Source organism: Corythoichthys intestinalis, chromosome 10 (assembly GCF_030265065.1).
Source record: "Corythoichthys intestinalis isolate RoL2023-P3 chromosome 10, ASM3026506v1, whole genome shotgun sequence".
Taxonomy (NCBI): domain Eukaryota; kingdom Metazoa; phylum Chordata; class Actinopteri; order Syngnathiformes; family Syngnathidae; genus Corythoichthys; species Corythoichthys intestinalis.
In genome coordinates, this window is record NC_080404.1 from 23,145,240 (window position 1) to 23,162,707 (window position 17,468).

At 38.2% G+C, this 17,468-nt stretch overlaps 1 protein-coding gene across 1 annotated transcript in view; it reads right to left on the reverse strand.

Moving 5' to 3' along the window:
• The window catches only part of pdzd8 (PDZ domain containing 8), a 74,758-nt gene that overhangs the window by 45,861 nt on the left and 11,429 nt on the right, over window positions 1–17,468 (reverse strand). The window contains exons 2-3 of the mRNA XM_057848124.1: window positions 12,058–12,183; window positions 5,002–5,104 (exon numbers count right to left, since the gene is read on the reverse strand). Of these exons, the coding sequence (XP_057704107.1) occupies window positions 5,002–5,104; window positions 12,058–12,183 (229 nt within the window). The remainder of the gene's footprint in view (window positions 1–5,001; window positions 5,105–12,057; window positions 12,184–17,468) is intronic.

A 17,468-nucleotide genomic window follows, 5' to 3' on the forward strand; every position in this document is an offset into this window, starting at 1 on the left:
TATAATCGCTAGGTGCCCAAAGATTCCCACCTCTATCGACTATTACCGACATAAGGTCTGTGCTAACACAAAAGTGCTTTTAAAACATCTAAAGCATCTTAAGTCTTTAAAAGTGTTGGTAAACCAGATATTGTTTCGTTTCGCCGACTTTGACTGTTGGCAACGTGAGGTCTGTGTAAACACAAAACTGCATTTGACAACGAGCAAGGTGTTTTCTCGCCACGGTTAAACGCAGCATAAGTCTTTACCGATGGTCGTCGGCGTCTCTCCCTTCTCCGTTCTTTTTATGATGTTCAGCTTCGTTTCCATAGTAATTGCTTTTCTTTTGGCTGGATCTAGAAGACCGAGCTTTCTTTGGGGCCATGAAAAAGGAGGGCGAAAAAGGCAAAGATACTCCTGGCTTATAAACACAGACAAGCACTATGCACTAGCTAAGCAGAATCTAATGGTGCTGGGGACGAGGCACTGGCATCGTAAAGTCGAAACGGTAAGGAAAACATGTCGGAGATCCCATTGATGAGCTACTAGACTGTTACTCTGTACAGACCCAAAAACAGATTCTGTTCAAGCCAAATTAATAGATCTGTGGACAGATAGTGCAGTGGTGAATAAAAAAAGTACATATTCTAATGTAAGTTGGTCATTTCAGTTAACTCATACTTTGGTTTAAGTAATATTGGCGTGACATATAGTTGAAATTTATTTTGCACAATGCAAGGGCTGAATGTTCTTTTTTTCTTCCACAAACTTAAGCCACACAAGAATTCATTGATAGTCTTTCATTAGTGCTCGTCAAACACATGAAACCATTTATTTATATTTCAGGCACGAGTTTTTCGAAATAAATAATTTTGGAAACTTTTTGAAGAACTGGAAAAGGTATTTTTAATTAATGTCACTTAGGTTGATTTTTATGGAGGACCAGGAGTGCAAAAATTCAATAAATAAATACACAATTAAATAAATAATTAAAAGTGTCATTAAAATGCTTTTATTTCAATATTTATTTATTTATTTCAATATTTATTTATTTCAATTTATATTTATTTATTTCAATTTCAATGTATTTATTTCGATTTTTATTTATTTATTTCGATTTATATTTATTTATTTCAATGTATATTTATTTCAATTTACATTTATTTATTTCAAAATTTATTTCGATTTTTATTTATTTATTTCAGTTTTTATTTATTTATTTCAATTTTTATTTATTTATTTCAGTTTTTATTCATTTATTTCAATTTTTATTTATATATTTCATCATTTATTTATTTATTTCAACTTTTATTTATTTCACTTTTTATTTATTTCATTCTTGCACTCTTGTTCCTCTGGAGGTGCAACCATGAAATAATTTTATCTGTCACGTTTGCTCGTCAAAGTTTCTAACGTCTGATTGGTTGCTCAGCAAAGCAAGTCTTAACTAGTCGATCTCAGATAATAGATTGACGCCTGAGGCATTGGCTAATTTTTATGTACACCCGATACATAAGGTGGCAGTGTAGATCCGTATAATCTGAAAAATAATTGTTCCCTCAAAATCACAAAGACGACGAAGATTAGTAGCCTGGTCAGTGTAGCGGTAGTAGGTTTTGACGCATTTCGCGTGTTGTCCAAGCAAAACATACATATGTCCAAAATGTGCCCAGAGCTGCTCAGAGAAGCAGCAAATTTAATCGAGGACACTCTGAGAACTCTACCAGCAGCCCATGGTGGAGTCCAGTCTGTGGCTTCTGCATCGTGCGGGCCAGCGCCTTTAAACGGGCTGATGTCTGCATACGGGAAACTCTAGTATAACTCAGAAGTGGAACGGTCCTTGGATATTTACCAGATTTTTTTTTTTTTTTTTTTTTTTAATCAAGTTTTGAAATAAGGCTAAATGACAGAAACAACTAGCAGTTTTCTAAGTAGTATTACTCTGAACTCCGACATTATTTTTACATGATAATGATTTAGTTTGGGTCTAGGGCTGCTCCAGTGTCTCTCTAAAGTGGACCCGTTATCGAATAGGTCACCGTTTTTTTCCCCATATATTTAATAAAGGGACTTGCGCTCTGAAGCCACGTCATTGCATTTTGAAGCCAGCGCATTGCATTACCGTAATGCACATAATGCAAACAATAATCCAAATGAGGGGCGGCTGGTTTGACTTCGTTTTTACGAGTGGAGGCTGGCTTGACCGCAGTTCTAAACTATCGAAAACTCTTCGATCAACATCTTGATCTGACAGAGCCGAGATGATGCCAATAACGTTAACTAATTGCTCTGTTTTGTAGGACACGTACTCAGGGTCCAAATGTCCTGCTTCAATTTGTTCTGAGAAATCTAACATGTCCCAAGAGAGCTCATGCAAAATCTCAGATAATGCCGCCATGTTGGGAAGAAATAGGACGAAGCAATCGCTTATTACTCGATCAACTCAAACCCCGCCTAGTTCACGCCCGCCCACCGAGTTTGATGAGCCAATGACAGATAAAATTATTTCATGCGGCCACACGGGGAACAAGAGTGCAAGAATGAAATAAAGAAAAAGTGAAATAAATAAATGTTGAAATAAATAAATAAATGATGAAATAAATAAATACAAATTGAAATAAATAGATATAAAATTGAAATACATTTTGAAATAAATAAATCTAAAATGAAATAAATAAATACAAATTGAAATAAATAAAAGTTGAAATAAAAGAATAAAAATTGAAACAAATAAATAAAAATCGTAATAAATTTTGAAATAAATAAATATAAATTGAAATAAATAAATAAAAATTGAAATAAATAAATATAAACTGAAATAAATAATTAAAAATTGAAATAAATAAATAAATATAAATCGAAATAAATAAATAAAAATTGAAATAAATAAATATAAATTGAAATAAATAAATAAAAATTGAAATAAATATTGAAATAAAAGCATTTTAATGACACTTTTAATTATTTATTTAATTGTGTATTTATTTATTGAATTTTTGCACTCCTGGTCCTCCATAGATTTTTCATTACCGTGTGAACCCAGCATATAGGAAAACGAATCGATGTATTTCATAAGGGTAGAAAAAAATATAAGGTGAAGATCCTAAAGGAATGAAAACCCAAACACTATAAATTCGAAAAAATAATGGTGTTCGGTCTGAACCTCCAAACACTTCCATTTTTATTTTACAAGAAAACCACTGACTCACACAACAGAAATGTCTATTAAAAGCAATAGCTACAGTAGGAACGGTCTTACGAGGCAATCATGAAGGTAAATAAGATGGCGATTTGACCTTCTCCAGATGGCAAACCCTTTGATCCTGACTATGTTGTCCTGCTGAGGACACACCGACTGCAGACGGCTGATAATCAGACTCAAATGCCACCTTGAATCAGGTTCTCCCATACATTTTTTTTAATCTACACAGTTGAAGAGAGCTGCACTGATAAGGCTAAGTGTCAGGACGAGAAAGTTCAAATATTCAAAAATCACTGGATTACGAGGTACAATTTGAATAGATGATGGATGAGGTAGAGTGGCCAGTTCACTTTCAAACATTCCTACAATTTCTTTTTCATATTTACTACTGAAGACGTTATAATCCATTATAGTAAGTGAGTATGTATCTACTGTATTACATTTTGGTGCTCAAAATTATTCCATAATATTTCAAGGAAATCTGCGATTACGGTATTAATGATATGACAACAAACATTCTAAAACGATATGCATGTAATTGCTGAACATTTTTATCATACATAATATTTAAGCCCTCCTTGTGCTATACTGCAAAAATAAGTAAAAGCGCAAATCTTGAGCAATGAAAAACAAACTTTTTTTTTTTTTCATTTATTTATTATATGTCTTATTCATGAGTTTTATGAATGATGAATGTGCTTCTTGAGCACTTTACTGTTGTCGTAATGCTCCAAAAAACTAGGTTGTTAACAAGTCATTAACAAGGCGCACTACAAATTTAAAAAGAAAGAAAGAAAGAATTGTAAGTGCACATTATACTCTGAAAAGTGTGGTAATTACATTAACAATGTATATTCACCGAGTATTTTAGGAAGAGGAAACCTAAACCAATGATCAACGGTCAATGAACCTGCAGTCTATTTTTAATTTTCTTTGGACCCCTCTTACTTAAAAGAAAATTTACAACAGAGACGTAATTTATACATCACCCACTATGATAAACACAAGCTTGATGTTTGTTAGCAACATTGACTTGCATGTATGAGCCTGTATTAGACAATGGATGGAATCTAACATAACATAAAATAAGCCAAAGACAGTACATGAACTCATGTATTGTAGCAATGAGAGTGAGAGAGTGAGAGAAACAACACTAATCATGAAAAAGAGAAATGGGGAAAAGGACGTTATACTGTATATTACTGCCACCTGCTGGACAAGGGTTAAACATGACAGCTCCCACTGAGCAATATGAATCATCTTTTAAAGAGTTTTAAATGTCACTTTTCTATGTGAGGAAAGGAAATCCACAAGAATGTTTGGTAGCGTCAAAGCCATTAGTTAGGACTGGCATTTCACACTAAAATGGTCATTAGTCAAGGAGCGATAACTGTGCTATCTGGAAATTGCAGGCAATAATAAAAGGTTTGCTTCAGGCCTCAAAATGTCCTTTGCCACTCAAATGTCAACAATGGGATAATCTCATTCATGGAAGGAAAGTGAAAATAGTCTTGTATTAACGTGTCAATAACACCAGGGTTAGGCAATATATGGCATTTGAGGAGGAAGTAATTGTATTACACCACAATGAGTGTTCATCTGTCTGCATTGATTTAGGAACAAATATTTTAAACTCATTTCAGTTCCGAACTTATTTGGAAGTCTTTCTGATACTTGCTTTGGGTGGAATGAATTTTTAAAGAATATTTCTATGTCCTATTAAAAATTACCGGTAATTGATGAATTTGTGTATGTCTTTTTAATCAGGATCTTTATTTATTTTATTTTTTTTTTTAAATGTTTAAAAAAACGGTACTCACTCGTTTGATCGAGCTACGCGTTTTCTCCTTCCACTGGTGACTGCTTAGCTCTATAGTGCAGTGAACGTAGGTTTCTCTGTCATATGAGCCCAGGATGAAAAGTCTGCAGGCAAAGGGAAAACAGTACATCAGACAAAAAAACATTTGTTTCTACTACTAATTAATGCCATTTTTTTCTGTAGATGTTGTACCTAAATGTAACTAAATCCAAAACCCTTTTAAAATTTTACAAAGACAACCTAAGACAGATAACTATAAAATGCTGTAAAAAGTAACCGTCTCCTGAAGTAATAAATTGTCAAGGCAGCAAAAACTGGTGACGGGTCACATTTCTGTGGAGGACTGAAGTGGGCTCTTCTTCACTGAATTGTTTCAACTCCACCATTGTGAGGATTTGTAACCGCGAGTTCAAGGTCATGTGACAACATCTGAATTGAATTTAATTCTAAAAATCTTTTCCAGTGGCACATCTACGTACAAAGTTAATTCGTTTCAGGACCTTGTTTGTGAGTCGAAATGGTCGTATGTTGAGAAGGATTTTCCCATAAGAATACATTATAATTCCATTAATTCATTCCACATCCCAAAAACCTACACTAAATCCTTAATACAGTGCCCTCCATAATTATTGGCATCCCTGGTTAAGATGTAGTTTTGTAGCTTCTAATAATTTTTTTTTCTAAATAATATGGGACCTTAATGGAGAAAAAGAGAAAAATCCAACCTTCAATACAAGTGCATTTATTCAGTGGGGAAAAAATCCCACACAAAGAAATAATTATTTGACATCAAATAATGTGTGTCACAATTATTGGCACCCCTGGTGTTAATACTTTTGTACAACCCCCTTTTGCCAACAAAACAGCACCTACCGGTAATCTTCTCCTATAATGTTTCACAAGATGGGAAAAGACAGAAAGAGGGATCTTCAGCCATTCCTCTTTGCAGAATCTCTCTAAATCATCCAGAGACCTGGGTCCTCTCCTCTGTACTCTCTTCAGCTCACCCCACAGGTTTTCAATGGGGTTGAGGTCTGGGGACTGAGTTGGCCATGGGAGGAGCTTGATTTTGTGTCTGGTGAACCATTTCTCTGTAGATTTGGCCATATGTTTAGGGTCATTGCCTTGCTGAAAGACCCAGTGACGACCCATCTTCAGCTTTCGGGCAACAGATTTTGATTTAAAATGTCCTGGTATTTCAAAGCAATCATGATGCCATCCATCCTAACAAGGTTCCCAGGGCCTTTGGAAGTGAAACAGCCCCACAGCATCACTGACCTACCCCCATACTTCACAGCGGGTATGAGGTGCTGTCTACACGCCAACAAGCTGTTTGGGAGGCATGCACGGAGAAAACCTTTCCTCACTCACAATCATAAACGCAAACGTCTGAAGTTCGTCAAGCGGTATTGGGGCTTCAACTGGGACCCTGTGCTTTGGTCAGATGAGACCAAGATTGAGCTTTGTGGCAACAAACACTCTAAGTGGGTCTGGCATGCCACGAAAGATGCGCATGCTGAAAAGCACCTCATACCCACTGTGAAGTATGGGGGTAGGTCAGTGATGCTGTGGGGGTGTTTCGCTTCCAAAGGCCCTGGGAACCTTGTTAGGGTACATGGCATCATGAATGCTTTGAAACACCAGGACATTTTGAATCAAAATCTGTTGCCCTCTGCCCTAAAGCTGAAGATGGGTCGTCACTGGGTCTCTCAGCAAGGCAATTACCATAAACATATGGCCAAATCTACACACAAATGGTTCACCAGGCACAAAATCAAGCTCTTCCCATGGCCATCTCAGTCCCCAGACCTCAACCCCATTGAAAACCTGTGGGTTGAGCTGAAGAGGAGAGGACAGAGGAGAGGACCCAGGTCTCTAGATGATTTAGAGAGATTCTGCATAGAGGAATGACTGAAGATCCCTCTTTCTGTCTTTTCCCATCTTGTGAAACATTATAGGAGAAGATTAGGTACTGTTTTGTTGGCAAAAGGGGGTTGTACAAAGTATTAACACCAGGAGTGCTAATAATTGTGACACACATTATTTGATGTCAAATAATTATTTGTTTATGTGGGATTTTTCCCCACTGAATAAATGCACTTGTATTGAAGGTTGGATTTTTCTCTTTTTTTTCCATTAAGGTCCCATATTATTTAGGAAAAAACATATATATACAGTGGGGAGAACAAGTATTTGATACACTGCCAACCCATTGGCAGTGTACCAAATACTTCTTCTCCCCACTGTATATATTAGAAGCTAAAAAAACACATCTTACCCAGGGGTGCCAATAATTATGGAGGGCACTGTAAATACTGCTGTTACTATTGGAAAGAGCAAAACAAATAAATTATGAACAAAAAATCAGATTACTAATAGAATAATAGTCATAATAATAATAATATTACCTCTAACAATGTAACAAATCGGATTCTAATGTGGCAGTTGTATTTTGCGTGGTGTACCTGAACGCATCGCTTGGCTGAGGACAGAGAGAGAGAGAGAGAGAGAGAGAGAGAGAGAGTGCTGTTGAGATTTCATTTTACTTTCTCTTTTAATGTCCAGTTGTTGTTGGCATAAACTGCAGTGGACAGTTGGTGTGTTGTGTTGCACAAGTTCTGAAATAAATGATTAAAAACCTGACGAAGCTGGCGATCTCTTTGACGATGGTACCACAATAATAATTGTCACCTTAATTTATGAAGACTGGCGAACAGAGGTCGGAGGAGTATTGTCAAGCAGTTCACGGATACGCACTCCACGCTGATATTTTTATATCATTTCAGTCTTCATTTCAATGGCAAGCTCCACCTTTTTTCTTTTTTCACCACCTGCTTTAACTAGGAGCCTGCTAACCCAGTGTGGAGGGGCGCATGACTAATTGTCCACTAGCACCAACCCCCCACCCCTTTTGGATAGTCCATTCGGAGGATCCCGTTTATGCTCATCACACCCGGGCTCTGTTCACATTTGTTTCGCCCCTGCATTCAGACTTCCCGGTTTGTTTCAAGTCGCTGTCCTACTGCATGAGTCAAGTGGTTAAAGAGAGATACTCATGGACAGACATTTTTCTGTCGGGAAAAAAAAATCAATTGCACCGCTCCTCGAGATCAATGATGACATTGCAACGTTGCTTCTGTTTAATAGCACTGTAAGGGTTTTTGCATTGACCTCCTGAGCACAATAGGGGGCAGCAGTTTCCTAACAAATGTCATAGTGAAGCTTGTTCGCCTCTAACAATAGCTTTCTTAAAAAAAAATATTCAGTATGTATATTTTTCACATTAATTTTTTTCTTGTAAAATGATTCACTGTCCATTTAGATTTAGCACTTTAGAAATTTTTCCCTCCCAAATTAAATTCTCCCATTCTGTACAAAGTAGACAAGGAACGCTGTCAAAATTCAAATTTTATTAGAATTTGTTTCTTTCTGTAGATAATATTTGTGTTTTATTATGTCTCGGGCTATCAATCCACCCGTGTTTTGTACGTAAAACTGTTCAGCAGAGACATAGCTGGACCTTACTCAGCCTCTTCAGGAGCCTACACAGTGTTTACTTGCAAAGTGTGCACCTCCTACGCGCTATGTTGTACAGTTTTTTTTCTACCCAAAAGCCTTTTTTTAACTAATGATTTTGACAAAATGGCATTCAGATGACCATGAATCAACAATGTTCATTCCAACATGGTACTTCAATAAGTCTTGTAACATGACGGACTCAGGACTAAATACTTTATGACTTCGGGTGTAACGATTAAAACGAGCGGTTTCAGAATTCTGTAACTTTTCTACGTCACATAGTCTAAGCTGCCACTTCCAATGTCACCTCCTTCCACCCATTACCGCGCACACAGGCATGCTGAACTTTTGCCATAGTCGCTGTCTTCTGATTGGTTAAATATTCGTAGTGGTTGTCTCATTGTTCTTAGGGTGTAAATGGAAGTTGGCAGTGGCGGAACAAATATGAATAGGGCTGGGTCTGGTAAGTATAAACAGGCCCCTGAGGTGGGGGTCCTACTGGATAATTATTCGCGGGACCCTTGGCATTTCAACACGATCATCCAATGTTTGGTGCGGAGGCGGTGCTAGTGGAAACTTTTTTTTTGCAGGCCCTTCCAGACAACCAGCTGAGTCAGGAATGATTTGAGATATTTTAACACTTAAAAAATATATTACAGCTCCTCACATCATCCTACCTTTCAGTTTGGCCCAACCCTCACCCAACCACGCCCCCTTTACACCTGCAAACTAGCCCCCCCCTAAGACCCGGGTGTGGCTGGAGAGGGGGTTATATTTTATTATTTAAACACTATATTACAGCTCCCTGCATCATCTTACCTTTCTGTTTGTCCCTGCCTTTGGCCAACCACACCTCCTTTACACTCGCAAACTGGCCCCCCTTGAGGCCCTGGCCCGGAAGCCGCAGCACCCAAACAAAACAAATGGTGTTTTACGGTCTTCTGCCACCAATCTCATGGCATATAATAGTAATTAAACACTGAAAATGAAATCAAACATAAAAATTCCACACACACAAGTAGCAGCTTTGGTATCAAAACCCCAACAGCAGAACTGTGAGTACTTGCTCATAATCTCTCCTTCTTTAACACATTCCTCAATAAATATCCTTATTCAAAACAAAGCAAGTAACTGTAAATCACAGTAGGAGCGCTTTATCCACAATGACTATGGTATATACTGTACAGTAGGGGTGGGGACCTCTTGGTACGTCACAATAGGGGTGGGCGATATGGCCTTAAACACGTATCACGATAAATTGAGCAGATTTACCTCGATAACGATAAATGACGATAAAGTCGCCCAAGCGGACTGTTATATAATTTGAAAATCTGAATCAATGCATGAAATACAGATGAACAGTTTCTTGTTGATTTAGTTACCAGCATTCAATTTGATATACTTAACAATTGTACATGCAGTCTAAACATTAAGTTTATAAAAATGTATTGTAAACAATAAGAATTCAAGTATGAGCATTTATAACAGCGTGTATGGCTTGAACAATGTACATTGTCAAAATCAATATGCCTGTGCAAACATGTCATTGTAACACAAATGACTTGCAGCTTGAACAGTACACTTCAAAAAGACAATTTATTGTTAATGGCTGCTGTGACATAATTATTCAATACAAGTGTTTACTTTATGGTTTCAGGGTTTTTTTTCCCCCCAGTGCATTTTTTAATAAATGCACGCATACATGAACCCCCAAACAGACAGACAGACAGACAGACACACATTAAAGCTATATTGATCTTCTGCAAATGAAACACTTTAGATTTTATGATAGCAATAATGACACAGAATTAAGCACATACAGAAAAATAGCTGGGGCAATTTCTCGGTCATATTTAAGTTTCACCGTTGGATTGTGCTTTATGCTGAATGCTTTACCATCACAAAAGCTATCAGAGAAATCACACACAGTCAGATACAAAATAACGCGACATAGTAATTGCTAGATGCAGTCCGTGCCCAATCCACTCATAAAGTTCAGCCGTTTCGACAAGGTTAGAGCCGCTATCCGACTCCATCACGTTCATTTGTAGCGTTAGCCGCTAGCGGCCGCTAGCGTTAGCCTGTGGCCTGGCTACCAGTAGAAAGCACTGAAAGCACAATCTCCGGAAATCGTGAGAACAATGGAGGACAGCAGGTGAAAGTCCGTCTGGATGACACCAAGAGTCTACTAAATGTCGGGTGAAAGTTTGGCGGACCTCCCTTAAGCCACACTCCATCACGTTTTGCTTGTAGCGTTAGCTGATAGCGTTAGCTAACCGGGCTTCTGTTTGATTGGCTTCCTGATGATCACGTGACTCCCTACGTAAGTACATTGGCTGCTTTCTTAAAGGGGAATGAACACAGACGAACAACACAAAGTCAAAGTGGGATGAAAAGACTATTTTCTTGTTTTATTAATTTACCGAATTTACCGACATGGTCAAAATTAGTCGGTCATCGTGAAGAATTTCGCTGACGGTAAATTTTCGGTTTACCGCCCAGCTCTACGTCACAATATGATGCGATTTTCGATACAAAGCTCATGATGACAATTATCTCACGATATGGCGATGCAGCGATTATCAATACATTGGTCAGGAAATCGTTCTAACAACTACCGTATTTTCCGCCCTACAAGGCACACTTCATTATAAGGCACACCTTCAATGAGTGGCCTATTTTAAAACTTTTTAATGAATAAGGCGCATAGAATAGACGCTACAGTAGAGGCTGGGGTGACGTTATGTATCTATTAGATGGAGCTGCGCTCCGAGTTGCTGTGAGACCTGTTGCGGCTCAATATTGATTCAAAGGTAAGGCGCACTGTCAGCTTTTTTAAAAACTTAACGCTTTTAAGTGTGCCTTATAGTGAAGAAAATACGATAATAAACAGGAAAACCAAGCTATTTTAATCCATCTGCAGTAGACGGGTAGACCTCCGATCCGTTTGAAGTGGGAGGGATGGCAGCGGATAAACGATTGTTCATGTCTATGGTGGTCAGGGGCAACAAACAGGTTTAATTTGGGGGTTGTTATTGGTTTAGGGGCATTTATGGGTCACTTCCTGTTGATTTCGGGTTACAGAACGGGAAATCACCCAGGAATGAATAGGCAGTGACTCAAACTGAACAGGAACTGACCTGTAAATGCCTTAAAATGAACAAAAAGTGACCTATAAATACCGCAAAAATTGAAAATACTGGCTGCGAATGCTCTGGTTTGAAATGAACAAACGTTCATTCACCTATAGCTATTTTGGTGGCAACTTGTTGGTTCCTTTTTTTTTTTTTTTTTGTTTCAAAGGATATATCGATTGTTAGCAGGGGCATATCGATAATCTTTTGGGATACAAAGTATCACAATATATCACCATTTCAATATTTTGTCATACCTTTACTGTACAGTGCATATCTATTTTCCAATCAAGGATGAATGGTGTACACATGTAATGCCTATTCTAAATTAACCAACAATGGGTGAACGCATTTACCTGTACAACACGTCATCACAAAATGAGCGTTAAATTCAAATGACTGACCTGCTGCAGTCAATAAGAGTGACTTTGAGCCGGCCTTCCACGAGTCTGCTTTCCTGGACTGACAATTCTAGATCAGAGGTCGATCCCAGGGGTGGCTGCACTTGAAACGGGAAGAAAGGTTTGTATCTGAATTGAAAAAGAAAACATTACAAAACATAAGTTTTAATGATCAGAAAAATAAATTATTGGTCATTTTACAATACAGTTCTATGATGAGTCTTTCATGAAAGTAGGCTGAAAATAAGAGCAGCTTGATCATTTCAAATTGAACAATTGCCCTAAACCAAGGGTGTCAAATGTAAAGCCCAACCAGGTTGCGGGGTTGATCTGCCTGACAGGCACATTGTAGCTCATTCATACAGTGCATACAAAATCACACGCTTTTATTTTGACCATGGCGCCGTAAAACCATAGATTTGTGATCGACTGCGTACATTACTGCACTTTGCTTACTTTCTTTCCACAGTTACATTCGTTCATTCGCCCCGTCCCGGTCAAAATAGTCTAAACGTCTAGCACCGTCAATGCCGCCAATGATTTAACAAGTAAGTGACCCACAAATAGAGCTGGGAATCTTTGGGCACCTAACGATTCGATTACGATTACGATTCAGAGGCTCCGATTCGATTATAAAACGATTATTGATGCACCCCCCTCCTTTTTTTTTTCCTCTTTTTTTTTTTTTAAATGTTTTGTACATTAGTTCCAAAATTGTTCAAAAATACTCTCAGGCTAAACCACACTACTATTTCAATATCAAGTTAACATATAGCAGTAAATGGTAAACAAATATACAAAAATAACATTAAATAAAAAACTCCAGTCACCATTCTGTATCAGCAGCTTTAAACTACATTCAATTAATTTAATGTTGTGAATCAACCGTTAAATTTGTAAAAATTGCTCCCGTTATTCCATAATTTCCCTTTTGTCTACTTTCGACATGTGAAAGTTTTAAAACTATTTTAAAGATAGATTCAAGTCAATATTTTACCGATTTAGGAGTATTTTAGATAAAAAGTTAATTAGGTTTGCTTGGAAGGTTCGCTACAACAGCCTTGCAGGGAAGTGTACTGCTTTAAGATGGCGGCCGTTTATAACGTTCGCATCTAGCTTTTTGTAGATGTGCTGCTAACACTAGCAAATCTATATTGCATCTAGTCCTATATAAATGATATCCACCGTAACATTATATGGATGTACAGCTTTTCGGCAGCAGTCAGGTATGTTGTTGCGTTTTTTTATCTCGTTGCATGAGTTGAGCTAGAGCCGTGAGTTGAGCATTGGCATTACCCGAGGGGCCGGGTAATGGGAAGCATGATGTTTGGCTACTCTCGCTCCGTTCCGTCCCGAAGACCGCGCGGCGCGCTGAGTGTTGTGTAATTCCGCTTTACTTCGCATATTTCAATAATCGGAATTTGGATGTTTGTGAATCGTTCTCGAATCTTCCACGGCCGAATCGCGAATAATCTAAGGATCGGAAATTTTGCACACCTTTACCCACAAATACCCCAAAATCAACACAAAGTGACACCAAATCAGCAGAAAGTATTCTGGAAATGCCCCAAAAAAATCAACAGATCCAAAATTTACAGAAAGTGACCAGTAACTATCTTAAAATAACACTCAAGTTACACAAAATGAACTCATCGCCTGCCATTGACGACTACAGACGTCCAATCCATTTTGACTGGGAGGGGCAAATGAATGCCAGCGAGCTAAATTATTTGGCCAAAAATAAACTAGCACGGCCTACGTGAGATCTAATTGGCATAAATGTGGCCTGCGACCCAAAATAAGTTCGATACCACTGCTCGAAAAAATTCGTTGTTTTTTTTAAATGGCTGCCTCCATCTCTTCTCTCTTTACATGGACGTCCTGCCATGACAGTCATCCTCAAATAGGCGTGGGATGCATCCCTCACCTCAGGACCTGTAGTAGGTGTGTCAGATAATGGTTTAGCGTCGGTTTGTGTGTGTCTATATTACTCGATAGACAGGTTGGACTGTACTTGCAGAAGTCAGTGTGGTTGTATGAGACAACCACACTTTATTCCATGATTCTATGGGGCAGTTTTCAAAAAGTAAACGCAACATCACTCAAATGTGCATCTTGAACATAAATGTTACCAGTAAGGATGCAACAATAGTCAGTTTTATAAATGAACCATTCGCTACGCCCTCTTCAATTCAATACGCAAAAACATTCGATCCAAATGAAAAGCTCCCAAAATGTATTTTCCGAATTCATTTTTGTAGTGTCTTTCGCTAAAATGTCCGGCGCAGCTCTGCCTTGAAAAAAGAAACTCTGCCGTTAGCAGCACCCCTCCTCCACTCCTCCCCTAAATTGCAAGAAAGGTGGGAGCTGTGGCACACAAGGATCATTGCTCATGAGGAAAGACAAACTTGGGGAGGTGGCTTGTCAGCTTCAATATCGTACAGATCCGTTGTTTGGCAACATTTTGGGTGAGCTGAGATGCTATCCCCACTTGTACGTATTTATTAAAGACTATCTTTACGGATACGTACAACAAAGTCCGGCAATATATTGCTGCCGATTTGGCTGCAACGAATTACCTCACTTTGACAACAGACAGGTTAAGACAGTGGGTCACAGAGGGCTAACTCACGGTTACATGATGAACTAAGGCTAGGTTCATACTACAGGTCTTAATGCACAAATCCGATTTTTTTTTTCATATCTGTTTTTTGGCGTGCCCGTTCATACTGCCTTTGTCTATTGAGACTATTCAAGTATTACGCATGCGCACTAATTCGCAGTCCGACGCGCGCTGAGCAAGACGACCCGCATGCGCAGAAGCATCAAAACAAATGACCACACATGCTGACTGTCATCCGTCATTCCAGGGGTATATTTTGCTTTTTAAAAATAGGACACAAATAACAGACATAAATAATCCCCGTCTAGGCTTATATTCAAAGTATATGGATCGATAGCATGCACGCACTGTCCGTGCATGTCACACACACATAAGGGCAGTTTGCCCCGACTCTTGGCCGTGTAAGCAATGTTGAAATATTGCTTACATGAAGCAGACAGAAAACCGATCATTCTCAGGCTTATCCTCAACCCATTTTTATTTTTTTTATGACTGTTGTCAAGTCCGACCCTTCCTAAAAAGCCGTGTTCAAGGCAAGCTAGGCGCTAATGACGCACAGGTGCACCGCTACCGTAGCGTCTCTCTCACTTTTTGATGACGTAATTGCTACATGAATTCCGATTTGAGAGACTGGACAGTACAGACCGCCGCGACAGTCTGGAAAAATGTGGCCCAGATCAGACTTGAACCACATACGAAAGTGACCCAGATCGGATTTTAAATGGTCCAGTTTTATGCGACTTGTCACGTTCAGACCGTCAAGTTAATGCCTCACTCGAGTCGGAAAAACACGAAAAAATCGGATTCGTGCATTAAGACCTGTAGTATGAACGTAGCCAATGAGTGGCAAATTAAGAGCATTAAATGTAGTGCTGCGACGATTAATCGATTAACTCGAGTATTCGATTAGAAAAAAATAATCGACTTAAATTTTGTTGCTTCGAGTATTCGTTTAATTAAAGTGGCGTTGTATTGGTTTATTTTGAAAGTGTTTTTTTATGTAGTTTTAATTGATTTGGGTGGCAACAATGAATATGATTTAACTCATTTCTCATGGCTGAAATCAGCTGCTCCCTGTTAAGACCAATGAATATGATTTAACTCATTTCTCATGGCTGAAACCAGCTGCTCCCTGTTAAGACCATCATTAGCCACGTTTTTGTTTGCGCTAATGTTTTTAATGCATTCATGATTTAGTTTTAAGGTATATTTGACCGTTTTTTGTGGGAATATGTGTCTGAACCATTTGTTAAGAGCATTGTAAAAAAAAATTTTTTTTTTAAACTCGCATTGTATAGCATTTAAGCTCGCGGACTTTTTCTGTGTAAGTTAGCCAATTTTTCTTTTGTTGTACATAGATTCTCATTTAAAAAATATTTTTAGACTGTTTTAGGCTCAGCTCGGGTATTTTAATTTTTCATGTTCCTTATCCGATTACTCGATTATTCGAACTAACTAGTCCATCGATTAATCGACTAGTAAAATATTCGATAGCTACAGCCCTAATTAAATGTATTGAATCGAATCGAAAATCGTGTCCCTCGTATCGAAAATCGTATCGTAACTGTGACTTAACTGTAGCGTTGCATCCCTAGTTACCAGTGTACCATGTATAACGGCACTGAGAAAAATTCTCATAACAAGTGTTTTTATTTATTAACGATGACGAAGACAAACAATGACGAAACGATGACGAGCTAATAACGTGTCTTACATGACTATAACATAATGAGACCATTGCCAGTTTTCGTCTAACAAGTCGTAAAGCCTACAATTTCTGTCATATGTTCACAATGCGTGATATTTGCTTATTGTAAGTGTAGTCAGCCTGCAGCCTCACTATGTTTGGTCGTGTCACTTATTTCTATTGAAAAACACGTTTTACATTATTTTTTGAAATTCTGCTGGGATGCACTCGATCGAAAATATTATAATTCCTTTAACTTCGAGCACTGAAACAAGGCTTTTACTTTAAACGTAATACTTCCCACAACTGGAATTTTCAGTCTATTTCAGTCTACAAACCTGTAACGGCTGGATTACCTGGGCTAAAGTCCCAACCCTCCCGTCCACATGACTACCATCTGCGACAACAGAAAAACCCAGGGTCCAATTTTGATGCACTCAGGCTGCTTACCATTACATCATCCTTCCCACTCTCCCTCTGGATGATTGGACTGTAAGAGATTCACATGCTCACACGCACTCCCAAGCCAGTAGGATCCATGGCTCAAAATTTACATTAATTTGTAATGAAGTAACTTGACACGTAATCAAGTATGACAACACACCGCCTCATATTGATGCCATTGGATGTCCAGCTTTATTATTCCAGTTCACTCATGACCTTCAACAGTAACACAATAAAGGTTCTCTCATTGCCCTCAAAAGTTACTGAAAAACGATCCGGAAAAGTCAATGACCTGGCTATACAACTGTTACGATGAATTATTTTAGGGGTATGTTAGTACTGATTATTGCATATTTTCCAATTCATCACTAAGTGTTAGATATCTTGATGGTGTGGAGGTTTAAATGAACGCCTTAAATACAGATATATGAAAGCCCAAAGGGATCTTTCAGTGTTTCCCCCAGTGCTTTATAAGCCTGGTGGTTTGCCAGGCTACCCTTCCCAGCAACATGCTAAAATACTGCAATAAAAGAAAGTATATAATTATGCATATCCTAACCACATTTTAACCACTTCTGGTGACACGGTTAAAAACGCAATTGAGACATCTGATCAAAACTAGGGTGGCAATTTCTGGGTACCTCACGATACGATACGATT